At 40.5% G+C, this 26943-nt stretch overlaps 3 protein-coding genes across 3 annotated transcripts in view; 1 reads left to right on the forward strand and 2 right to left on the reverse strand.

Annotated features, from left to right (window-relative positions):
* The first annotated feature begins 1564 nt into the window (after positions 1-1564).
* Positions 1565-1966, forward strand: LOC139150622 (fatty acid binding protein 1-A, liver-like). The gene has a single exon (XM_070723059.1). It carries the CDS (start codon positions 1565-1567, stop codon positions 1964-1966), a length of 402 nt encoding a protein of 133 aa, XP_070579160.1.
* Positions 1967-7549: 5583 nt separating this feature from the next.
* LOC139149679 (polycystin-2-like protein 2) lies at positions 7550-10051 on the reverse strand. The gene is made up of 2 exons (XM_070721544.1): positions 9348-10051; positions 7550-8657 (listed from the first exon to the last, which is right to left on the reverse strand). Exons 1-2 carry the CDS (start codon positions 10028-10030, stop codon positions 8114-8116), a joined length of 1227 nt encoding a protein of 408 aa, XP_070577645.1. The 5' UTR covers positions 10031-10051; the 3' UTR covers positions 7550-8113.
* A 238-nt stretch (positions 10052-10289) lies between these two features.
* The window catches only part of LOC139149680 (polycystin-1-like protein 2), a 38764-nt gene continuing 22110 nt past the window's right edge, over positions 10290-26943 (reverse strand). The window contains exons 15-34 of the mRNA XM_070721545.1: positions 26237-26368; positions 26028-26118; positions 25009-25094; positions 23421-23666; positions 22564-22672; positions 22022-22143; positions 21587-21857; positions 20881-20969; positions 20187-20417; positions 19428-19598; positions 18997-19157; positions 17383-17699; positions 15761-16680; positions 15307-15433; positions 14726-14970; positions 14061-14238; positions 13024-13251; positions 12166-12288; positions 11057-11279; positions 10290-10402 (exon numbers count right to left, since the gene is read on the reverse strand). Coding sequence (XP_070577646.1) covers positions 11233-11279; positions 12166-12288; positions 13024-13251; positions 14061-14238; positions 14726-14970; positions 15307-15433; positions 15761-16680; positions 17383-17699; positions 18997-19157; positions 19428-19598; positions 20187-20417; positions 20881-20969; positions 21587-21857; positions 22022-22143; positions 22564-22672; positions 23421-23666; positions 25009-25094; positions 26028-26118; positions 26237-26368 — 3894 coding nt within the window. The 3' untranslated portion in view covers positions 10290-10402; positions 11057-11232. The remainder of the gene's footprint in view (positions 10403-11056; positions 11280-12165; positions 12289-13023; positions 13252-14060; positions 14239-14725; positions 14971-15306; positions 15434-15760; positions 16681-17382; positions 17700-18996; positions 19158-19427; positions 19599-20186; positions 20418-20880; positions 20970-21586; positions 21858-22021; positions 22144-22563; positions 22673-23420; positions 23667-25008; positions 25095-26027; positions 26119-26236; positions 26369-26943) is intronic.

Below are 26943 nucleotides of genomic sequence, written 5' to 3' on the forward strand. Positions count from 1 at the left end.
TCACCTCTCACCCACATTTGCTCGTCTTGTTGCAATCTTCAGTTATTGACTCAAAAAAATGGCCTGAATACGGATAAATCACGCCAATCTTGCCAGGAAGGGGACGCAGCACATAGTCCGATGGCAGCGACGTACACATTTATCGTTATTATTTTATTGATTTGGCATGAGAAAACATATAAAAAATATTCTTACTTTCTAATTTTGAATGCCGACAGCGTATCCCGCTACAAAAACTGCAGACTGTCTATTGCACAGAATTACAACTCTCGCGATGACTGTGGAATTCAGCAGAAAACGTGTTAGGTACGAGAGAAACAAAATAATTTGTATGATAAATGTGTTTAATTTACATACAAGACGAATGACAGCAAGATACGGGCGTGTTGACTCACGGTTCACATGTCACACAATATGAATCATAAATGCAATGCGTGGTAAAGTTCACCGAGTCTTAACATCTGCGTTGAAATAGGTGATTGATATTCCTATACAGTTTTGTTGCACTGACAGCGACTCTTCAAATCCTTACCCGACACCGATTGAAGTTTTTTTTCTCTCTAATTACCTTCAATACACCTATTAATAAAACAAACTCAGACACACTTGGAACTCTTCAACGTTTCACCAGAATGTTTAATATTTGACCAATTTCATGACTGTATCAGTACTGTGGACCCCTCTTCCACAACGAGAACATGAACGAAAGCGCAAAACGAAACGAAACGAAAACTTTGTAGTCTGATGGTATTAGGTGCTCACAGGGCCTGGATTCATGCTTAGTGATCCAACAAGTTCCCTAAATCAGTTACTTTACATTGACGTTGAAGATGAACAGAAGTCGTTATGTGTCTGTTGGTAGTCAGTGTCAACTAATTAGAATTGTCGATTTCCTCTAGAGATTTACAAGATGGATAAATATTGTTTTATCCCGCAATTTTAACATTGTATGAGGAACTTTTGTTTTTGGGTTTTTTGTTAGGTTTTTTTACAGAAATAGTCGTAACAGACCACCATATTAATTCAAAGCGCTCCAAACTTTACCATTCAATTAAACCGTATCGGATGACTATTTTGAAAGACGGAAAGATGGAAAGATTAATTTATTGCGCTGAAAATAAATGACTTGTAAATCAAGAAAAGTAAATACATCACATTATTGACAATCATGGGAAATACAAAGAGAGATGGACTAAGGAATTTATGACTTAAGGTATACGACTTGGATGTGACTATTTGTATCGAGGGGAGTAAGACAGTGGCAGGAAAAGGTGGGTCTTTGTTTTTCATTTAGTAATTGATCCAGCTCAGTTCAATCTTGACTATATCCACCAAGTACTCTGCAGAGAACGTGATGTTATATCATCGTTTCGAATTTTGACGTAATACGTCATTGAGAGTTGCTCCATCACACTGAAACAACCCTAGGTCGAAGAAAGTTGTATCGCCTCATTTGCATACGGAGCATTACTTATGGAGGGCGATCTCCCCCACCAAAGCAGACTCCTAGCACTTCCACAGAGATTCTCATCAGCACTCTCCAGAAAACCATCCTTCATCCAACATGTCTTTCGGCGGTAAATGGGCCTTCGTCAAGAGCGAGAACGTCAAGGAGTTCATGCTGGCTGCAGGGGCGCCGCCCGAGAGAGCAGAGAACGCCGCGTCGGCACAGACGTCACTGGAGTGTTCCAAGGATGGAGATTACTATGTCATCAAGATCACTGGCGCCAAGGGCAACACCGTCGAGCAGAGATTCAAGCCAGGTGAACCGTTCACGGAATCTTTCGCTGCCATCGGCAAGGAGAGGCAGGCTGTTGCAAGCATAGAGGGCAACAAACTGACCATCAAGGGAGTTGAACCAGGCCAAGTGGTGGAGACGCGTGAAGTCAGCGGAGACGAAATGGTTTTCACCCTGTGCAAGGACGGCGTCGGCGTGATCGCGAAGAGGTACTTGAAACGTGTGTAAGTGAAGAAAGTGACTCCAAGAAGCTGAAAGCAGTACGGCATTAGAAGCTTGAGACGCTCATTTGTAATGAATTTTTTTTTATACAATTTCATTTTAATGTAATTCACATTTTCTGACTTTAACAATTCACCTGATCGATTTTTCCATACATACCACCTGTTGGACTTGTCTTTCCGAAGATGTAACATTCGTTTGTAACGATATACATCAAACAAAACTGAGTTGTTAAATATATTTTCTCTTGAAATCTATGTAATATAATAAACTGCATTTGCTTTTTACATTATAACCAGTGTGTTGTTATGTGAGTCTTCTTTTTAACACTGTACTCGCTAAAACCTGGGTTATTTTAATTCCTTTGCACCATTTATCACGAATGTCTCATATCTTTGTTGGCGTTTAAGATTGTCATGGAAGTATGGATTTCAATTCTAGAATGGCGCGCCAAACAGAAAATTCATATGACGTAATGTTGGGTAAATTCGTCAGTTTTCCAAAAAATATTACATGTTGCGAGACTTCCAAAAGAAAATAAACGACGCACCTGACATTTGAGTTATCAAAATTACAGGTGCAAGAAATTCATTGCCACTGCACAGCCTGGGCGCTGTTTCTGGTATTTCTTCCAGCACTGGTTTTGAGGTTGAAAACTGTCAGTATTAATTAACATGTGGTTCTCTACTCCACTGGCTGGGCAATTGTCACGGACGGCAAATCCTCTAGGTCGTTCATTTGTTCTGAATGGTTCCTTGTAACTCGGTACTGCTACACACTGCAATTTCTTTCTTTTTCAAAGTTTTATCACCATGGCAATAAGTGAGTACAAATCTACAACTAAGAACACGCACATAGCGGTTAACGTGAACGGTATGAATGCTTTCGGACGAGAACTGAACTTTTGATCTTGGACGACGGACTCAACACGGTAATCTTAGCTATCTCCAAGCTATACAACCTATCTCCTAACTTCTACTGTGCCCTTTGCAATTTTTTAATATGGACTTCACATCTTGTAGGCATTTCTTTAATCCCAGACTGTTATTGCTTAAGTAAATAAAATGAATGTCAGCGGATTTTCAGGACAACACGTACGTTTTTGACGGACACGTTAACAAGCAATAAATATGACAGCAATATTGATAGATCATCTTTACTATTCAAATCCGCCATAAAGTACTCCAACAATGTTTGTGTTAGATGTAGATAAATGATCTTAGTGTCCTTCGAAACGTGCGTAGTCGGCAAGTTTATCCGAAGAACAGTGGCATGGCTCCTCGGTGTGTTGAACTATAACGCAGTGTGTCATTTTAAAAACGGCTTTCTTCCAAGCTAAAGGTGGTTTCACGTCGTGTTCTTTGTGGCACTGCTAAGTTTAATCACCATCGACGTAACACAGAACTTGATTAACGTTTCCGATGGAAATATTTTGATGGATGCTAAAACTCTACTGATACGGTAACATCGCTGTCGACATTTTACTGTGATATAGTAAGAAAAAATGGGTTATTGTGTTGTAAGCAATCTGTGACTAAAGACGTAACTGGTATGCAGCAGATTTGCAGTTAGCCTACTCTTCAATTATCATTACGGTGTGGCTAACCATTGGCCGAGACGTGGTGGCCATTTACAACCTTCTACATTAAAATATGGGACCATTTTTAGAGCGTAGGGCAATTCAATGGCGCCATGTTGTCCACATCTTTCAACAGAAGAGCAGTGACACCAATCTTGTCATTCTGTACGTCTGTCGTGATTTTTCCCCGAAGTCTGTCGTCTCGTTCTTTGGTTTGCATCGTCCTGCATTAAAGAAAGATAGCCAAACCCACGAGAGAACGTTCTGCCATTAAGTTGCGAATCTAAGTATTGTATTCAACTGTTTAATTACTTCGCAAAATTTACCTGACATATCTCTATGAGAATCCCGCCGCTGTTCATATTTACGTGCGACCAACATTACCTGTCGTAAAATATCACCTGCCTACTCGTTTCCACAGACGACGCCTCCGCACCAGAAACTTCTGACTTCATAATTTGACCTCGCGTGACCTTTCTAATATAACCGAATGAAGGATTTCGAGCCATATTTGGGGTAACACTAGTAACGAAGCTGATGCACCGTTCATATTTGAGTTATGTAAATAGTATCACAGACAGTTTCCTCAATTAAATGATTGTACCTGGGACTACTTCGGACTAGCGTGGTTCATTTGCAAACTAATAGCACAACGATCTTTAGAATAGTATTGGTTTGTTTAAACTACTCGTACATGACGATCGAACAATTCGCTCGATATATACACGCTGGATAATCAATATTTTCACAAGGATCCCGGCAACGTTGTCTGCGATCAAACGACCATTTTTCCAACGACGAAAAAAAAAATAAGATTGCCACCATAGGCAGAAGCAATACCTTCGTGCATCTTCGTATACGATTAATATACGAATCGATCCGAGTAGATTACATCCACTGACCAGCAACTTACAAGCAATCATGTGTCGAAAAGGAGTTTGAGATGGAATTGAAAACAATAGGGAATGGAATTTTTTACAGATGCCATATTTATCAAAATGTTCTTTGTAACATAACCGGTGTACTTCTCATGTGATCGCAATCCATAGTACACTTCCCTTAAGAGTTACCCAAAAGAAAAACGTTACATGTATACCTGTTTGATCTCGTTACAGCAAACACAATTGGAACTAATTTCGGATAATTGGATGGTGAAGTAATGCCGATTTAATCTACAAATGTAATCTCATCTGCTTTTCTTTTTACATTACACACTTGTTTTTGTAAGTAACTGTTAATATTGCAACATTCAGCTATATGGGACCTAACACTTTTGAGAAATTTGAAAAATGTGAAAATCCAATTATTCCATAGTTCCAATCGTGTTAGCACAAAATTGAGTACGCTTACCTTCACTGTGAGAGATACAGAATCTTCGCTGCTCAATGATGTTACGTGCAGTTAATATGATCTGTACTTGGCGAGGCCAACGTTTGGAACTGATGACACTGACAGTACGGTGACGTCGATTACGTCTTTGTGTGTCGTCACAGTATAGTCGACAGAGTGGTGATCTTGGCTTTCTTCCATCATAGACAGTAGAGGGGTCTTTCCCCCTCTACTGTCTATGCTTTCATCGACTGTCATTTTCTCTTTCAAGGTGAAGAATTGGATAATTGCTAACCGATGTTTTGTCTAGAGTTCAAGACTCAGGGTTGGCGACGTAAAAACCTTGTATAACAACCCCAGAAGGACTAACAAACTTTTGGGAGAAAAATCAAATATATAAGAAACATGTCCTCTGTTTTTTTCGCTGTTCTTACAAATCTACTACGATTTATGTCTGACTTTAGAGGATCACTTTGATTCTGTTTTCACTGTGATTTCTACCACGTTGCAAGAGGTACCGAGCGTCCAACAGACTTACTTCTGTAAGTGCTGATTAAATGCCAATCTCGGCCTGCCTATGAGTGCATCGAACGTTTCTCCTTAAGGTGGTATGCACCTCGAAAGTGAAGGACTTAAAGTTTTGCTCAAACTTTCCTCAATGAAACTTTCAACCATTCTCATACCAAATCAACAATAAAAATCGGGGGTCACAGTGCAAAGTTTGGAACTAGCTAAACAAATTAAATTATCCACCATTTTACGATATTTGAAATTCAAAATGGCCGCCATCCCTGTGTTAACTCAATGGGGAAAAATTAAATTTTGAATTTTCTAAAAACTAAGCCGCTGAAAGTTTTAATTTTTCCAAGAGCTTAACATGAGCCCCCAATAAGTGGTAGATCAGAAAAGAATTGTAGAAATTTGAATGTCCGAATATCTGTCCCCGAGGCGCGTTCTACCTTAAAAGTCGTCTCACGTGAGTTAAATGGCGGAATTAGGCATTTTATAAGTGTTCTGTCCCAACGTTCATATATTCAGACGATACAAAAGGAAACCATACCATTTCCTTCAGATTATACATATCCTTTATTTCATGAGTAAAAAATCCAAGTGTATATTTGGACTCTAAATACATGTATAATATAAATAATAGTTTCAAGTAAAACCAATATGTAAAAGTGTTATATATTCTTCAAAGTTCAAAAACGATATGATACATGTCGGAAAACTATATACTTCACAAATACAGCTTTTGCATTAAATATTTTCATGAAGCAATATGAACCACTAAAAATGTTCTCAATACACGTTTTTTTTTTCAATTTCAGATTACTGTAATAGGTACGTCTAATTTCAGCTATTAAAATCTCCTAAGGCTATTGCACATGTCATCTGCGTCTACATTGTACAATGCAAATAAACGCTGGGAAGATCTCAAAATTATATGTGATCAATTTGCTCATATACACCGTAAAATATATATATATTATATGGCACGTTGCACAGTGAAACATCATTTCCGTGGAGTAAAATAGTACTAACCGTGACTAACTGAAGCTTTCAATTCCGGGTGAATTATGAATAATTTGTTGAGGTCAGGTGGATGAGCATGCAGCATATTACCGTTGTGCCTCCTCGACATTCGTGTGCTCGTTCGAGAACACGAATGTCGGGCAGTCTGCATAACATTAAGACGAAAATGACTTTCTAGGTTCCCGTGGTTCAAAGTTTTGAGAACTTGTAAACTTCTTCGTGACTGATGAACATTGCTAATGTCGTGACTCCGTCCCCCATATCATCAAGAACCTAAGGGACTGGCCAGTTTCTTCGGCCGGGGCGGGGGGGGGCGATGTTTTTTTGCCAACGTCAAAAGGTGGCTGACCCCCCTATTTCAACTTTCGAAAACAGGGTGACCCCCCTGAGCGCGACAAAGGTAAAACAAAAGGTGGAATACAAATTCAATAATTCATGTGTGTATATATATATATATATATATATATATATATATATATATATATATATATATATATATATATATATATATATATATATATATATATATATATATAAGTTAGGGGGTATATTTTAAACATTCTGTCATTCTGTGTTTTAATGAAATTGTCACGTACGTTGTAAGATAGGAACTTAAACATGTTAATTTTTAAGTTTGAATACAGTATTCTGAATAAGCTGTGAATGTATTCCAAAGTTTTTAGGCATAACCAGATGTCCAGAAGTGTTGTAAGAGAAATGTAATTGTGAAATATTAGTGCATATGTTGCTTTCTAATACTGAATTCTCATAGAGAAAGCAGAAACGTATCAGGAACTTGTCATGCTTTTCATATGAACTGCAGATTTCATAATGATTAGTACACTTTGCAAAACAGACTTTCAATTTACAGACATCAAGATATTTCTGACATATAAAAGTACTGCGCCCGAAGGGCGTGCCGAATATCTCATATATATATATATATATATATATATATATATATATATATATATATATATATATATATATATATATATATATATATCTGATATATGAAAGTCATGCGGCTGGGGCATGCTAAAAATATGTTTTATATATATATATATATATATATATATATATATATATATATATATATATATATATATATATATATATATATATATTAAAGTAACGCGCACGAAGGGCGCGCCGAAAAAATTTTAAACATACAGATATCTCTGATATATATGTCTTATATATTAAAATTTCGCGGTTGGAGGGGTCTCTAAAAATATGTCTTATTATTATTAAAGTTACGCGCCCGAAGGGCGCGCCGAAAAATATATCTGAATGATGAAATTTGTGGCTGGCACGATGCATTTTGGGCAAGTATGAGCCCGTGTCGAAATTCAAAAACACACTGACCCCTCCCTATTGGGCATTTCAAAAACATGGTGACCCCCTATCACCAAAGTCAAAAACCGGCCCCCCCCCCCCGTCGAAGAAACCGACCAGTCCCTAAGGTCAAATTTAAATCACTCACTCACTCAAATTTGCATATAATCATTACGCTATTATGGTAGAAGAGGTGTGTCTACCATAGAACTTACTTATGGAACGTCAGTAGCACTGGGAAATTGGCGATGCACTCTTTTCGATAGACTACTAAAGGGAGGGGGTCGTACCGTCTGGTGCTCCTAGTGAATGTTTATATCGGATTAAACTTGCGCGCAAGAGAGAAGCGATGTGAATCACGCACTGTAATTAAATTATTTGATGAAGTCTTGAAGATTAAAGTACTCTTCTCTATTTTCTAGCTTTTGCCATCGGTCATGGAGAGCTTCATGGAGGTAGTTGAGGAGAATCTTACATAGGTTTGATCGCACTCTCTTTGGCAGGTCGAACCACATCATCGAGTCCTTCTTCACCTCCAGCCGTTTGGTGATGGCGCCGATACGCGTCAGCTGAACGGTCCTCGCGTTGTTTCGGTAGAACTTCCACCACATGGTGGCTCTCTCCATGATCAGCGGATGCCTGGCCTGTCGGATGGTGCTCGACATGTTCATGAACAACCGCGCCCTGTTCCGTCGGATCGTGGGACAGTGCAGTATGAGGTGTTTCTCGATGGTCCTGGCGCTGGTCTTGGTGAAGCACAGAGAACACGTGCCCAGACTTTTCTGTTTGCCGGTCGTCTGTGTGCGCGTTTTAAACTGATGTGAGTATTCCAAATTCGTCCTGGCGAAAGTGTTGAACTTGTTCATCATGACGTCGACGTCTTGTTCCTTGTAATAATGAATGACCTTGCTCTTGAGACTGGAAGGTTAAATAGAGGTGAACAGAAAACGATTAATGTCAACACTGATCCCAATGAAAGGGAGTTTTATGAATATATGGATAGAGATCACACGGGGCTAGGATGCCAAGTTTATGATTTTAGGCGCGTAGGCCTAATGACACTTTGGGGCGTACTTTCCATTTTTTGCTTTCATTTGCTTTTACGTTAATTTTAAGATTCCACGGTAACTCAAACAGTATTGGTACTTTTACCGCAAAAATGAGTATGCAAATAATAACGAGAATTGCGTAGCAGGTTGCAGATATTGATGCAGTACAGTTGAATGCATTGCCGTTCGAAGCCCTGTGACTTACAAGCAGGAGAACAGTTTTCGTTCTCTCACCTACGAGTGAAAACACGGTTTGCAGACCGCCTACAAGTAGTTTCTGTAGCGCTGAACATGCCCACATATTGCTATACCTTAGACAGTATATCCCTACATCGAATTGGTTCCATGTAGGTTCCACATTATTTTCCAAACAGAGTTACCCCATTTTCTCATTTTTTTTTTCAACCTGTAAATGAATTTCGTACTCCTTTGGATTTTCTGAATTTATCATGATGATGACGGCAATGTTAAGAGTCACTTTTCAGTTATCACAGTCGCCCCTTAGAGGGTGAAGTGCGATAAGAACTACATTGTCAAGATAAAAATGACATCAACAAACCTGTTCCTCCAAACCATCTTAAGGAATGCTTCATACTCTCCGGCTAGACGTGACTCGATGGCTTGCACGCGTTCCATTAATTTTTCAACATTGTCCTTTTCCCTGGGTACGGCAGACGCTATCCTGGAAGCAACATCCATCAGGTCATCGAACTCGTTCTCATCCAGCTCTTCCTCCTCCTCGAACAAATCCAAGCCCAGTATACCCCTCACCTGGCCCCACACATACTCCACCAGTTCATATTCATTCTTCTCTTGGTCGCTGCGGGCTTTGGCCACGGCGAAGGCCTTCAAAATGATGGAGATGAACATCGTGGTCAACACGAAGTAGATGAAGAATATGAACAGGAAGAAGAGCAAGGGTCCGAAGATGCGGTTGGCCTCCACGAGTGCGTCGTAGTCGAAGATGCCGAGCCAAGCCGATATCAGGGTCTCCACGGTCGAGACCGCCGTCCGGTAGTCGTCCAGGTTGGCTCCGAGTGTCAGCTGGAATGCGATGCCGAAGGCGACCATGACGATGACGAACTGGACGCCGAACGCCGCCATGTCGACAGCGGACTCCTTCAGGGTCGAAGACAGCAGGGACATTCGACGGTTGAAACGCAGGATGTAGATGAACTTGAGCACGGACAGGAAGACAACGCTGGCGAGAACATAACCAAAGAGCTCCATCCAAACCACCATTCTCTGTAGGTTCAAAAACGCGTTTGCTGCCGAAAAAATAAAAAAAAAAGGTGATAAACCAAGGTAATAAACAAAACAAAAAATATATAGAAGAAACTAACTAGAGTGCTTGGAATAACAGGGCACTGCGAATCGCTTTTAATATATTAATCGTGTTTCACCCAAATTTGTAAATAGAGAATTCAGTGTTCGTGTTAACTTTGTGAAACTTTGACTACGAAACATATTTAGGTATAGACGTCTACAGCTATAGGCTGATCAGCAATGGATGTACCTACCGTCGTTGCTTATTTCCTCGAGTGCGCTGCTTAGAAAAATGTTCTTGTAGAAATGTATCGCGATACCTCCGATACTTAACATCGTCCTCAGTATCTGGAAAGCAAAAACAACGATTCAAGGTCAGTGACAGTTGTCGCAAAAGTTCAGTTCGATTGTCCGCTTCAGAAAGGGCACATAAAAAGCTGAACTTGAACGGTGAACACGAGACATGGCAACAACTAGATAAATTCCATTTTTATACATCAACCATCGAGAAGACATAATTTTGCGTGAGCGCTAAAACTCATACGGAGCGTGCGTTATGAATGTCCTGCGGGTGTATCTGGTCGGTCATTGGTGAACGGTTAGGGGTGCCAGACTTCGTCTCGCGCTCTTTACGTGTTGACATTGCACGAAATGGGTCAATACTCGGCCCATTTGATGCCCCAGTCACGAATGTAAGATGCATAAGCTTAATAACAAGGTTATCACGAAGACACCGCAAAGGATGTGCGGGGATCGGACAATTAATGGCGCTGCGCATCGCCCTCCGCTGACATCGGGCGATACGCTGCGCCGTTGTCCCCGAGCATCCTTTGCGGTGTTTTCGTAATATCCTCATATTGTACTCATTGTGCAGACTGTCATAAACCGCTACGTTATGAATACGGGATCTGACAGATAATCGTTGTAGCAAATGAATCGCCCGTACCAAAGAACGGACCAACTTTCGATACAAAAGACCAAAAATGACTGTGAAAATCATACCTCTGCCCACGTCCAAAAGCTCTTGAAGTAGCTACAACCCATCTTTTTTAACCGCAAAATTTCGACGACAAGATAGTAAATGACGAAGATCATGAAAATGACTTCACAGGCTACGTAGAACATAGCATAGCTGCCGACGTAACTGTACAGACGGAGTGCGTATACGGTCGGGAACGCTAGCGATGCCCCAGTTGCTGGAAACTCGAGGAGCAATGACACCATACTGAAAACGAAATGGGAAAGCCGGGTCAAAAACACTGAGAACGAGTCTGAACAACAGGCTATCCATTATTATAGTGTACCAGTATACTGATGGCGAAAATACTGCGATCTGATCGATCGAGATGTGAAGGTATCGATACTTTATTTGCGATATAGCACAGTTGGAACACGCAAAAGCTCCGATTTGAGAAAAATCCCCTTTGAATGTTTCACATCAGAATTTCAATATACTGTTACGAAACCACCTAAACGTATACATCACTCGATTTAAGCTAATCACTCAATATATGCTATCGCTCGTGCATACATGCCGTGAACTAATCAACATTTCGTGGTATGCCCATCGCTATAGGATTATTTATTGCTTGAATATTGCTGTAACCCATAGTGAGATCGCACCTGCATGATCATGATGAACACCCTAATCCGTATGAAGTTGTTAAGGTGGTACTCGCATAGAAATTGAAATACTTAAACTTGACTCAAACTTGCTGTAATGAAACTTTAAACTTTTCCTTTTACAAAAATCAGGGATCACCATGCAAAATTTGGTACCAGAAGCAAATTACTCGTGCGTGCAATATTTACGACACCTGAAATTCAAAATGGCCGCCATATCTATCAAACAAGGAAAAAATAGATTTTCACATACATAAGGAGTGAAAACTTTATTTACTCCAGGAACTTCAAAATGGGCACGCATAAGTGGAAGACCAAAAATATATAGTAAAGCTTTTAGAGTTCAAATTTATATTTCCTCACTAGGTAAATTCTGCCTTTAAAAAGAGGTTTTTTAAAATTTCTAACAGGGAGTCAACAGAATAAGCTTATGGCTCTTTCCCTCAACAAAAACCTCACTTGCAAAATTCAGTTCTATCTGTTCTCACCTGAATAAATTAATGTTTGCATTGTACAGGGAGAACTCCACAAAGACGGCCCTCGTGTATCGGTCCAGCCACCTGGCATTCGATAGGTATTCCACCGTCGACGAAGCTGGGCATAACTTGAACCTGAGTCAGAGGCAAAAAGTTCAACTGAGATTGAGTGCACTTGACTACATAGGATGAACGGTGACCCAATTTGCCGGTACGAAGTTAGACCTGCATCTCTTTTCGTGTATCGCATTACGCGACATGATGGTAATTCTTGTTGGATGCAGAAATCAATTTCGACGAACTATATGCAGCATTTATCGAATTAGGGAAGTTTTCTGACGAGAAAAATTCTCCGATTCGCTCTGAGTCAAACAAAGAATTTCCTACACGATTAAGACAAAAGAACAAGATACAATTTGCATTGGATCGAAATTCCGTTGAGTTCTTCTATTCTAATTGTAGTGCTTTCATGGCGTAAGCTAGAACGTTTGCAAGCACATATACGTTCAAGTTGTAGCCTATATTGTCACTTTCAAGGAGCGCCATGTTTTGGATTTTGTAGAAAGAAGGAAAAGATTTGTTTATTTGTAGAATTCTGTAAAAAGGAATGTTCGACTGTCTAGCATTGTTCATAGGAAAATCCATAAATTACGATTTACAAATTAAAAAAAAAACTGTGGTGATATTCCAATCTTGCGCTTGAGTATTTACCAAATAGTTTCACCCTTGGACTCCGATCCTGCCAAACGTCTGTACTTGATTTAGCAAGTGAATCTCGATACTGTGCCACGGTTTACAAAAGTTCTAACTAAGCATCTCGCTATTCCTAGGTGTATTACAAGTATCTTGAGTGTTCACAAAGTAACTTGCCTAACTCAGCCACGTAGCCATCTCCTCCAAACATCCTCCTCACCCCGTAGACAGGGACGCCGTCGAGTTCCGACGTCGACCTGTACGTCCAGGCGGCATCGCCGTACCCCGAGTTGTTCACGGTGGACCAACCGTGGAAGTAGGATTGGTTGTCTGCTGCAGAATAGGAATACTCCTCGATACACTCCGCCACAACACCGTCTGCTGCTTCCAACACGTCGCAAAGACCTGAAAGACGAGCAGCGAATGAAAAATAAGCTTTGGTAGTCCTAGAAAGATGTAGGCCTAAGCACTATCACTCGTCAGAAGTTAGGACAACGGGTTTCTTGCTGATGGTTCCCTGGGAGAACAAAGGCACGTCTTTGGGGAGAGCTTCCCACCTTGTCGCCTTCTTTCATTTTTCATCCCCCTCCTCAGTCATATCCACTTTCTACCTTGATTGTTGTCCCAACTACGCAGTTTCATATAAATGCAGAGAAACTGAAAGCGGTGTGAAATAAACTGTATACTTATTGACCGCCAAGATATGTATCAAGTTAAAACCATCATATCATGATCATCAGCGGTCATAGCTTTTAATGGACCGAGAGTGCAGTTACAGCGCCCGCTAATGCTTCCAAATTGAAACACTTAACATTTGCTCAATCTTTCCGTAAGGAAACTTTTAAGGATTGCTTTGGAAATCGAGAATGAAAATCGAGTGTAGCCCGGGCAAAATTTGGTACCAGTGAAACACGTTACTAAATAATTACCAACACTTGAAATTCAAAATTGCCACCAAAATTTAGATTTTTACAAATATAAGCAGGCGAAAACTGAAGTTATCCATGAGCTTGAAAATGAACATCAACAAGTGGGAGACCAAAAAAGACTTGTGAAGGTTGTAGATTCTGATTATCTGACCCCAAGGCGCAGTCTACGTTATGAAAGTCTCACAGAATAAAAATGTAAGGTAATTTTCGTCCCTGCTTTCGCTTCAAGTTTCTGTTTTCGTAAACTTCAAAACACGGGCAGTATCAGTAAATCAGACGACCAACCTGCTTGGACACGTAACTGACGGAACCTTGGTGGACCCACTCTGTACGACAACATGTCCGAGGCAAACTTCAAGTCGAAAAGCGTTATATTGTTGCCGTTGTACCAGGTCCCGGGGTAGAGCACGGGCAACAGGACTCCGTTCACCCACGTGTAGAACGAAGTAAAACCGAATTCGATCTGCAAAAAAATTATTAAATACACCATGCAGATGATGTTCATTTGTGACTTGGCAAATAAAGGCAGACACGCACAATTGATTTATATTTTCCGTAACCGCTTCCGGTCTTAAAACTGTCTCTTGTTGAAGGAAAGAGTGCAAAACTTTGAAAGTCAGATAAAATACTCGATTGCAAACGTTTTATTGGAATTAGGAAGATGGCGTGCATTTTCTATACGTTTCCTTTGTCTAAGTTAATATCTTCTAGTGCATTAAGGCGCCTTTCTTAATGTATTGAAGACAATTATAATACAATTCCCATGGTAGAGGGACTGCACGACTGTGACATGATGAATTCATGTTATGATAGAGACATGGTAGGGTTTCCATAATTGTTATGCATGTTTAATTTATCAGATTTGTGTATGCCCCCTTTGTGACTGACTCAAGGTAAGTATGTAAAGTATGACACACTACATATATATTTGATTTCAGAGAAAAACTTACATTATTGTATGGGATGTTTTCGAAGAAGCTGCTGTAGACAGATTTGCGATAATAGAAAGCCATCAAATCTTTGTTACCGTACGCTATGATCAATAGAAATAGTAAGTAGAAAGAATAAGCTACTATATCGCGGACTATTCCACACATCTCAGACTCTTTCTGTCGCTGTATACGAGCGTTTTCCAGCGTTTCTGGACTCGGGGGGTCTTGAGGTGGAGGCGGCGGTGGTTTGTATTTGATCAGATCTGGAGAGAGAGAGAGAGAAAAAAGAATTTGACATCAAGCAAATTGAACGACGTGTCCAGTTGTAATTAAACCGAGGTGATTCTGAGTAATGTCAGCAACATATTGTATTTACAACCATTGACTTTCCTCTAATCAGACGGTAAAATTATCTCAGACACAAAAATACTGAACCGCTGCTATTGTTGTTATAATTCATCGTCTTTCCTTGTTCCCTAGTTTTTAACTGAACAGCCGATTGGATAACAGACATAGAAGCAATTTCACAAGTTCGCAGCATCGAATTTGTAACCGTACTTATGGTTATCACACGTTGTTCAATAACGAAACAGCCGTACCTTCATCGTCGTAGCCGTCGTCGTGTAAGTACTCCTCGTCGTCAGCCAGCTGGATGTCGTATCCGGTCGTTTCAGACAAATTCGGTGTCTTGATGATCAACGCCAGCAGTATAGCGATGCAAAGAACCTATGGATGAAGGGAAACGTATCGTAAAATGATTGCCCATAACTAGGGCTGAGCTCGTAAGCTCAAGCAGCTATGCATATTTAAAGATAGTGACAGTTCACTGAAACGAAATGACTGGAGCGTTATTTATTTTACGTCAAAAGGAACCCATTTTTACACTGTGGTTACAAAAACGTTATTCATGGAGACACCGGCTTTTGGATGGCTAGTTGAGCGAGATTTAGGTTTGAAATTTTATAAATGAACGAATCATTTCATCAAGCACTTCACGAAGTCTTTCTTCTCACAAGTATCGGAATTTCAGAAAGAAAAAGATGATATACTCACCTTCACCGGTTGTATGACCAATATGCTTTCGAAGAAAGAAACAAGAAATGAAATGAGCCATTCCAAAGACTTTTCATGACCCCACTGCATGCTATACAGAACAGTGAAAAATGCTGAGGTTGCCGAGGATAAAAATACGAGGACCCATCCGATGTAAATACACCAATGGGGAAACATAAAGGGCTTTTTCTTCTTCTTTTTCTTGGCCTCTTTCTCGCCATCATCAGTAGTTGGTTCACAGTCGCTCGAGGCATCGCCTGACATTTCACAATCGTCTCCACGTTCCACGTCTGTCTCATCAGGACAAACGCCCTCTGAAGATTGTCCATTCTGTGCACTTTCTTCAATTATCTGATATTCGGCGGTCGATGTACTTGGTATGCCAGGGTCATTCATCTGTGGCTCTCCCAACAATGGGAACGCACGGGGCGAAGTCCCCCGGACTGGTTCATCTATACTCTCTGTTCCGCTATCTACCAAAGCTTGCTTATCACCGTTGAAGTCATTCTCATCATTGTCAAGATCTTCAAGGACCAGGGATGTACTTGATTTGGCCGGGCAGCTATTTCTCCTGGTTCTTGCGCTGCCCGCTGACTGACTCCGCTCGGTGGCGCTGTTCAGCTGGCTGTCATCCTTGCTTTGTCCCTTCGAACTCTCCAAGTGCCGCTCGGCTGGATCGCTCTTCACAGCCCACACCGCACTTCCCGGCTGAACTTCACCGCCCTCCTCTGATTTCTCTTCTTTTGTCTTCTGCTCTTTCTTGTTGTTTTGATTCGGTTTCTTTATCAGCGTCGATATGGTTACAGGCTGTTTCGGACGGCTCTTTCTGAACAGCTGTATGACGGCGACGTTGACCGGGAACACGACGAGACTGCTCATGATGCCAATGATGATGGCTTGTAAGCTGAAGGTAATGGGACCTGCAAAGATCAAACATCACCACTGTCCATTGATATCGCACATTCAATACATCTGGCATTGCATGGAGTCAGAAAGAGAAGACGTAACATAATGTACGTCTCCACTGAGACATATAACATTTAGCAAATCACAAGCTGAATGCTGTAACACGTATTTTCAGACCAAAAACAAATGTTTCTGTTCCTTGACATTCAGCAAAAGTGATGCAGGGACGCGTTCTTTTTCTCGTTTTCCCTTTCTTTTTTTTATTCCTAACAATGCTGGTTTGGCAATATCGATGCAACAGTTATTGTCTTTTATCACTGGCTGCATAATAGTTCCGTTTTTTTTCCTTTTAGCATTTTTGGACATGCAAATAGGGATATCAAGGATATCTGTATTGATGAGTTTGTAACCCCCCCCCCCCCCAAAAAAAAGCCATGACGCGCAGGTTCTGAAATGACGTGCGCGGTGACCAGAAACGATTTTTTTTAATTTTTGACCTAACGATAACAATTCTCATTATAATCAACTCACACGAGCAGAGAGTGTGGCATATGTTACATTCCAAACATTGGGAAAAAAATTAAAATTATATAGTATTTTAATCGTGACTGAACGAGGATGCCAGTCTTTGACAATCCAACAAACTTATAGAGATCGTCTACCCACTTTACAACACTAAAAATGAGAGTTCGTCAGGACGCCACAAAACTGCCTACCTAATTTAATGACATGATCGTTTGCCTGTGCGCTGTCCTCCTCGTCTTCTCCTTTATACCACATGCAACTTGCGATCATGGTCGTGTACAGCAGCGACAGGCAGCAGGACAAGCGCTGCACCCGTGTAAAGCTGCTGTGCGACGGACGCGAAACGATGGAGAACCAGATATGACCATCTGTGAAGTCTTTCTTGGCGTTGTTGGAGAACTGGTGTTTGAAAGTTGTTAGTTCCTTGTCAGTAGCCTGTGTCAGCGTCCTTTGTATTTGGCAATCTCCCCTGTCGACAGCTAACCATTTGTCGCACAGAAAATTCGTCCTGAAATGCAGAGATTTGGTGTTTAGTAGTGAACAGTACTTAATATTAAGTTCAAACCCTAACCAACTTATTCATGAAATATTCCAAAGCCAAAACCAACCCTAACACCACTTTACAACTTACCTACACATTCCAACCAACTAGGCAAAAACCAACCTTGGCACATAGCCATGAGTCACAGGTTAATCTACCTGCATTTATCCCTATTCATCTGTTCATCCATAACTGTCCAGCAGATAGAGTGCAATTATACTTCGTCATTCCACTTTTCCTTCACATCATGGAAGTATACTAGCGAGGCTATAGAGTACTCACATGCCATTACTGACCCCGATATATCTCCTATGTTTTACTCAACTGCCGAGCGGATACTCTGATTCTCATTTTTTTTTTTTACAATTTTTATGATTTATCGTTTGTAGGTTGGGGCTCAGTTTGTAGCTCTGAAGTAAGTAAAGTTTTTGACCATCTTAGTTTTGTGAAAATAAAAAGATTATTTTTTTCCAAAAGAGTTTTAACTCTATGGAACAACGTTGCTGCCTTCTGAGGTTTATTAGTCGTATTTGATGAAATGACTTCATTATCTTATAAGGCAATGCCAATATATTCTTATGTTACATCAATATATATTTAGGTAATGCCGTTATATGATAAGGTATTGTCAATATATGATTAGGTGACGCCTTTATATTATGAGGTATTGTTAATATATCATAAGGTACCGTTAATATATAATTAGGTGATACCAATATATAATTTAGTAATGTCTTTATATGATAAGGTTGTGTCAATATATGATTAGGTGACGACTTTATATTATGAGGTGGTGTCAATATATCATAAGGTACCGTTAGTATAGATAACATTGAATCATTTTCTTCTTATCAAACTTTCAAAGAAAAATGCTGAAAATGCTTTTCCAAATAAATGGTATTTTATCTTATCTTTCTCTGAAAAAAAAAGTTTCGGAAGTTTCGCTGGAGAAAACTTGAGCAAAAGTTTAAGTCTTTCAATTTCCAGGCACAAAATATATACCCTAACACTTTGAGTGCTGTAACTTTTCCATCAAAATTTTAGTGCAACATTTTGTCAATTTTTATGAATTTTTCAGTAATTTTTTGATAATTTTGAACCAAATGGGCATCACATTTTATTGGCTAAAGTTTTTCATCACATTTTTGGCAAAAAACTGTAAAAAATTGACTGAGCTATATTGAATTATTAAATGCAACAAAAATTGACTTTGGCGCTCAAAGGGTTAAATTCAAGCGCTGTATGGGGATATGAACAGACTTACACATCTTTTGTCTGCAGATCTTGAACGACAACCTTGCTAAGATACCAGGACCCATTGTCCCCTTTACCGCTGTTATCGTGCCATATACGAACAGCAGTAAGGTCACCCAGTGACGAAGGCACCGCCATAAGGAAGCTGGATATTTTGCCCTTTTGGAATACCTGCAGAGAAGAAGCCAGACTTATGAATGTAGTGTTTCAAGACATAGATGCAAAGTGACGGGGATGCGTGACCGATATTCAGTCATTCCCAGTTAAAACTGACATTGATAGAAGCAGTAAGTTGCAGCATAACCCAAACGCACGGTTGAAAGCTTTTAACACATCTGAAAGGAGATGGAACATCGTAAAAAAGGTAAGATCTAATCGGGCAGTCGTGTACATCTGCTCTTGATCAAAAATCGTAAAGATTGATTATTTGTGCTTATTTACCGTTCTTTTCTTGTCGGACAGTATCCGAACTTCGCTTTCTTTCTGCTCGCCGCAAAGAATCATGAAGACCTTTGACCTCGTGCCCGATCCTGCGCGAATTCCGGTGTAGACAGAGAGTTGGTAGAGGAACTTGTCTCCCGGTTTGTTGTCTGCCAATGGCGTTATACCCCACTGTAGTGAGAAAAAAAGAAAATTATGCAATTGCAAGATAAAACGACCACTTGAAGAGAAAGACTCCTATAACGACGTCACCGAGTTGGCTTTACAGAAGCAGCGTACAAGTGTAAAGTGCTTCGTCATTGTCTATGAGCTGTCGACAATTTTTAGGTAAAACGCGAAAAGTGAACTTTTGAATTTACATACTTTGAAAAATATTATTCCCCAGGGACAAAGCAAGGAGATGTAATGTCGTCAAACGAACGGTGAAATTATTACTGAATTAACTTCTCCGAGATGCCGTATCCCGTTGCAGATGAAGAACAAAGTCCGCTCCACAGTCGGTCACTTGTTGGCTGCAAGTTTGGTCTGCGACTAAAGGCGGCCAATAGATGCACGTCCGCGTATGTGCATCTAATAAGTGACCGTTGTCCGTTCATTCTTTCTGCTCTAGGAAAAGCGTCGAAAATGCTCTAATCGTCGATTGTCCAGCTACTTCTGTAGTTCGCCCCTGTTTCTCCGGTGTATGGATTGATAATTGCCCGATTAAAATGAACAGCACAGCAACCGCAGTTACTATAGTAACGGATGTAGCAACATTACCTTTTCCACGTCTTTCTTGTCTTCCCTCCTTGCCCAGATGGCAACGATAACATACAGGGCGAAGATGACGATGACGGTGGAAAACACAGAGGCGTTGTCGGCAAGGTTTGCAAAGTTAGCGAACGCTTCGCTGAAGTCGATAGTGTTCGGCGGAACCACAAAGTCTGATCCGAATGACGTCAGATGGGTACATTTGCATATGGTTTCAAACGAAGTTGACTTGTTATCAACCTGCAGGAACATTCACATTGTACCTACGTTAGTTGGTGTTCCAATTGTAGGAAAGAGCAATTACATGCTCTCTCTCTCTCTCTCTCTCTCTCTCTCTCTCTCTCTCTCTCTCTCTCTCTCTCTCTCTCTCTCTCTCTCTCTCTCTCTCATGGATGCGAAATAACATTTCAAGGTTTTCGTTACAATATATCTTCAATTGCTGGCACCTAAAGTTTACAAATTAATCGTCGGCGGCTAAATTCCAATGCTTAACATGTCCCTCGTTTTCATTTAGCCAAAAACCGGTTAAAATCGTTAAATGTGTTCATTTTCCGTCTAAGACACCCCGACAGTTGTCGGGGCAGCGTGTATTTTAGAAGGCTTGAACATCGATGAAAATTGATCAAAATGATTCGATCAAATTTGTCATGATGTTGAGCAGCGCCGTGTACACTTGAATTGAAAACTGAACGAGAGCACTCACATGGCAACCGTCTCCCTTGAAGACTTCGTCAGTTTCATCCCAATATCGACAACCGGACGTGAACATCTGTACAGAAATGTTGAGAGTTCCTGGAAAGGTAGAGAACATGGAACGCTTCAATTGAAATGCTAATTCTCACATGGATCGAGATGGGTGACTTTGAGGACAAGTTCCAGATTCAGAACCCATGGTATCCTCAGCAGAAAGTGAAGACTTAACAAAAGAGAGAGTCGTTTTAGTGTGGAACATGTTACAGGAGCTGTGCGTCCGGCTATAGATGGGAACTTTGGTTGTCGGCGTGGCTGTGTCGCAATATATATGCTTCACCTCTCGAAACCCGAAAAAGACACTTCTAAATAACCATTGCAGCTCAATTAGCTGTACACATTGCCCCATCATGTCGGTATGTTAGTCTCCAACTTTTCAACACACTGAATATGTGAAAAGTCCAATATTGTTGACAACTGTTATGGATTTTAGTCCTGACTAGAGTATCATCAGTCGACGGCAACACTGCCGATGTACTCAACGTGTTGTGTTCACTTTGTAAGTGTATTATCCCCTCATCATTTATTTTAGGGAAATGAATGAGGGGATGAATTTGTTCTCTTGAACAAAAATTAATGACGATATCGTCAAGCGTTACATCTATTGCCCTTTCAAGGAAACACGCTTCTAAGATTGCTCCAAAGTATATCAGTCTTACCTGGCTCGAAGTAGATGGCAAAATAGTAGGTACCAGCCACGGGGGTGTAATCACTGGGGACGAAAAACGTATTGACGTACTCTTCCCTCAAGTATTCCTCGATGCTTGTGTCGTTTATGAATTCCCGGTTGGGCAGTGTCCCCGAGTAATTGTAGTCAGATTTTGTGGGTAATTCGTCCGGCCTGAAGAATATCGTGTAGTTCAAGTCCTCCCATGATACGTTGAACATCGGAAATATTCGGAAATGGACGGCTGTGTACGGTTTAGATATCTGAGAAGTACAATCATATGAAAGAACAATATTAATGAAGTACAATATCAATATAGAGTAGTGCAAAGATAATTAAATATTCTCCATACAGATAATTAAATCTCTATTTGATACAACATACTAGAAAGATAAAATTGTCGTCTATGGAAGTAAATCGATCTCACCGGTAATTTGTAGTAGTAAAGGTCAACACCCGGGTCAACGGTGGAGACGTTCAACTCTTCTGGCTCCGGCAGCAGACCGCCGATCGGTAAGCGAAGTTCGATTGGCTCATCTAATCCAGACACTAACGTAGGCAAGGTAAAGAAAATGCAGTAAGTTAAACTTGTAGAAAAGATTATTGATAAACCATAGGTTTATGCATACATGTACGGTTTGATCTGCAGTAAGTAGACGACGGCGAAACTGTCAGAAAAAAAAACTGGAATCGACATTTTGCTATAACATCGTGACAAGCACAGAACTTCTTTTGTGAGAAATGATGCCATCGTGCCAATGTAAAAAAGTATGACGTCAATTAAGGGGCTAACGGGCCGCTCTTAAGTTTTATCGGGAAATGCATCCTGTTATACGGTGTAGAAAGAGGGAGAGCTTCGGAATGGCATAGTGGCTATGTGTAATGTACCGATGATCTTTGCCTCGTCATTTGCGTCTATCACGAGGTGTGTGTTGTTACCTATAGGGGAAGATATGGATTATATCTCACCATCGATGCCACTTCCAGTGTTGTCGGTAAATGACAAGGAAATAATTGCCGAGCTGATGTCTGCCGATGTGTTGTCCCAATTGAACGGATTACCGGCGAAAGACGTGAACTAGAAAAAGAAAGGGAAATGCCACAATCAAAACGACAGTATTTGTAACTTTTGGCGCTGTTTTCAATAATTCTATTTTACCATCTGTACTCCCAAGAGCTTGGTGAAGTACCAGTTATTCGACTTGTGAACACCGCAAGTGAATAAGTGACGAGTATTATCATTCTCTATTGTGCATCGTTTCTCTACTACACATGCTACAAGTTGGGATGTGTACTTTCATGCCCATAATCCTTTGCACTTGAATGGTCCCAAATGGCGGACTAGCAACGTGAATGAGGAGAATTGCGCGACTTTGAATTTTCGCCCAGATGTGGCATATATCAGCCAAACGTAGTTACCAGAGTAAAGATTCGAACTTTTGAAGCTATTTTTGAAGGTATTTTCGTCCGCTGTTGTTTGTTTGTTTGTTTGTTTGTTTTTTGGTCGGTGGATGTTTTTGACTTCTCGGAGATTTGTAGTGTCAAACCTTTCATTCTTTATACTGCGGTTCGGCCTTCCACTCTTTCGGTCTTCTATCGCCTATTCAGGCAACGCTGCAAGTACCTCTATAGGTGCCAGGGCTTATTGTGGTCCATAAAAAGAGATCATTTTTCACAGAACCAGCCATATTTGCTTTATTGGGATCTTCTCACGATTCACAATATGTAATAACAAATTTCAAAACACTATCTTTCGCACTGACTGTTTAGACGCCAGATTTTTAACTGAATTTAAGAGGAACTTTCACACCTATCCTATACCATACCTGAGTGTCAACAAAACTGTTGTCGGCACCGCTCCCGAACAGCGTCGCCGCCGACGGAAGTTGAAAGTTTCCGCCCGATGAAGTGAGCGCTGCTCCTCCGATGTCCGAAGGCGCGTCTCTCTGCAACTGTATGGCCACCGATGATGTATTCAGGACCACGGGAGCAAGACCGGGAACTCTCTTGCTGAGAACGGCTTTAGAGACGGCGTTAACGCTGTTGACGGCGCTCTTTGCGATCGAAGAACTCTGTGAATGACATTGTGCAAGTTAGTGAACACAAATCTTAAAGGTATACAGTCACCTGTAATCTAAATACGCCCATATATGGCCAAAGGGGCGTTCCCTGGTATTCAAAATGCCCATGCGAGGGCGCTTTTTTAAAAAGCGGCCACCCGCTTAAAATCTGTGATTGGTTAGATTTTCTCTATCCATAGTAACTGTGGCAAAATTGGAACAGGTGAAAGTATACCTTTAAGAGTTCATTGTTCAAGTGAAAAAATTCAGACACACTGAGAACAATGTTTCGAGAGATGGATTCTATTTTGACTTGATACAACGACAATATTCATTTTATTCCAGTATCTATGACAGCCTTACTTTTAACGCCAATCTGGGCGATGTTCAAAGCAAAATGCGCCTCGTCGACAGATATTCGCGCTCTTTTCTGATCTACCACTTCTGGGGATTCATTTTAAAGCTCTTTGCGGAAGGAAAAAATTCACCATCTTAGTTTTTCGAAAACCGAAAATTTTACTTTTTATCATAGAGTTAACACAAAGGTAGCAGCTTTTTTGAATTTCAAGTAGCCTATCATTAAATCTTGGGTAATTTTCTTTACTTCCAACATTTACACGGCGACCCAATTTTTATTCTTGATTTCGAAATAGTATATGGTAGAAACATTCATTGAGGAAAGTTTGAACAAAAGTTTAAGTCTTTCACTTTCGAGGCGCATATTACTTCAGTCGTATTCTCCCTCGTTTCTAGGGGATATTATAGGGTTATTCACAAAATACGGCCCTGTATGTACGAGGGTTCAGTGAGTGACGTATTGGACGAGCCGAAGGCGAGTCCAATACGTCACTCACTGAGCCCGAGTCCATACAGCTATACAGGGCCGTATTTGTGTATAACCCTTTTATCATCCGTATAAACTAATTCTATGGTAAATTTTGGGGATGCGACACGCGCGATATGAGTGGAACGCGCGCGATTGTTGAAATAAAATTGCTACGTCAAAGGTCAAACAGGCGCGTCGCGCGTCTCCCGTATTCGGGACTCCGCGTACGTACTATACAAATACGGAAAGTTATTGGACGGCCAAACTCCCATAGGTTACGGCAGTAGGTGTATAATAATGATGGTTATAAGCAGGGGTTTTCCATGGTGCGCATTGATACTATTCTCCTTAAAGGTTGTGCGTCCAGGTCACGAGGTTACTGTCGCAACTGATAGTCTAATTTTGCATCGACAGACAACATTCGAAATTTACAAGATTTAAAAACCCGGAAAATTGTCGAAATTGTAGGCTGAAAGTGAGAAAAAATGGTGACTCGGCGTTTCTTCGAACATTTAGCAATGTACTTACTGCAGCTGCGGCTTCCTCTGACTGTTGTCCACTCGTACCCGATGCCAACGCAGACGACAATACATTACCTACACCCTCCGATATGGCTGAAATGTACAACGTATTTACAATTGTCAGTTTCATGAGATGTTGTATCAAGTCTTCACCGGGGGGGGGGGGGGGGGGACTAAACAAGTGACGAAACGGGGCATCTACAAATAAGTCATTATAAGAAGGGACAGTCGGAATATATGGAACAAAGTCGGTAAAAATGCATTTAAAAAAGATTGTCTGTAATATATTTTAAACTCATCGGGAGGAAAATTAATCGAGCTCCGTGCAAACGGAATAGTTAAGGGACCGTCTGACGCCAAATACAAATCATTAAGGTCCTTAACTTTAAGGCCCTTGACAAGATCATGAGCTGCAGAAAGGATGACGATACAGTCACACCTGTTTATTGTGGTTGTACAATTTACCAAGAAACAAAGACCACTGTATTGTGGTGGCCTTTCTGTAGAGGGTATACTAAGTGTGGCATTACTTCCAGCGTAGGTGGTGTGATGAGTGGTGAATTTAGGAACAGACGACAGCAATAATGACATTCAATATTAGGAATCTCTTAAAAATCATGATAAATGCATATTTTGTCCAAGAATTGTAATGGAGATATAAAATAAGTCAAAAATATACTTATCTCGTGCTTTCAGTCTAGGTAAGTTTTGGCAAAGGTCATTCGGAGTATGATATGGCGACCGTTGTACTCATGTTTTGTATCAGTTGCTGCACATGTGGCCACTGACCACATATGAGGGTTGGTTTTTCCCTAAATGCCTGTTAACATGTAAAATATTGCGGGACTGTCACAAAGTGACCATTATAAAGAGGTGACCGCTCTGCAGGGGTGACCACTTAGACCCGATTTGTCTTTACAACATTTCACATCATTTGCATGACGCAATTTTCTCGTTTTTTTTCCAACCCACATTACTCGTTTTAGTGAAGATGAACACGGCCAGACAACAAATGGCAGGACTTACCACTCGCAGAAGACAGTATGCTGCTTTCAGAACTGTTCTGCATGTTAGACAGAGATCCCGACAACGCTTCCATTGACGTCGCAGAGCTTACCTGTAAAAGACGAAGAAATTACACATTGTATACTGAAATTACCTTCCTTTAAAATTTACATGTGAAATTGGCATAAGGATTCGTATGATGAGACAAACACGGAACAAAACTGCCCTACCTGGCTGTTTTCGGTCAGTTCTGTAGGCACTGATGTCATTGCTACGACAGCGCTGGCCATTTGTGAGACTTCGTCGACGGATTCAACACTTTCCGACATTGAAGATATGCCACTGATGATGTTTTCTCGAAGCTGCATGGGTATGGGGTAGAAAGTACAACAATGTGTTCACTACAAAGATAGATGATTTTGAACTTTGGTTTCTTGGAAGATGTTATGGTTACTGTGCACAGCAACTTGTGTCCTAACTTAGTTATGTAATAAACACGAAAAGAAGCAACGGTAGGTTGAATTTTGAAAAAAAAGTCTTTGAAACAAATTCAGACTACAATAATTGTTGGAGTAAGTCAAGTCAAGTCAAGTCAAGTTTATTTCAGTACTTATGGCCACCGGCCAAAATGTACAAAACTTTAAGTAATATAGTACATGGGTCACTGGGAAAAAGTAACGTACGGTAACACCTGATCATGGAAACTAATTACAAAACAGACGACAAGATTAAGTAGAATTTACATTACTCATATAGTCGTCTCTACGCTTCATTGCAAAAAATATATATCTACTGAGTTGTCTTAGAGTTTTTAAATTATCTGCTGACATCAACAATGTAAACTTATATAAAACAGGTGGGTTGTAATAATAGCGTGATATAAACTTTGTCCTCAGATCTTGATACCTGGGACATACAAGTAAAAAATGGAATTCAT

This window comes from Ptychodera flava, chromosome 14 (genome assembly GCF_041260155.1).
Source record: "Ptychodera flava strain L36383 chromosome 14, AS_Pfla_20210202, whole genome shotgun sequence".
NCBI lineage: Eukaryota > Metazoa > Hemichordata > Enteropneusta > Ptychoderidae > Ptychodera > Ptychodera flava.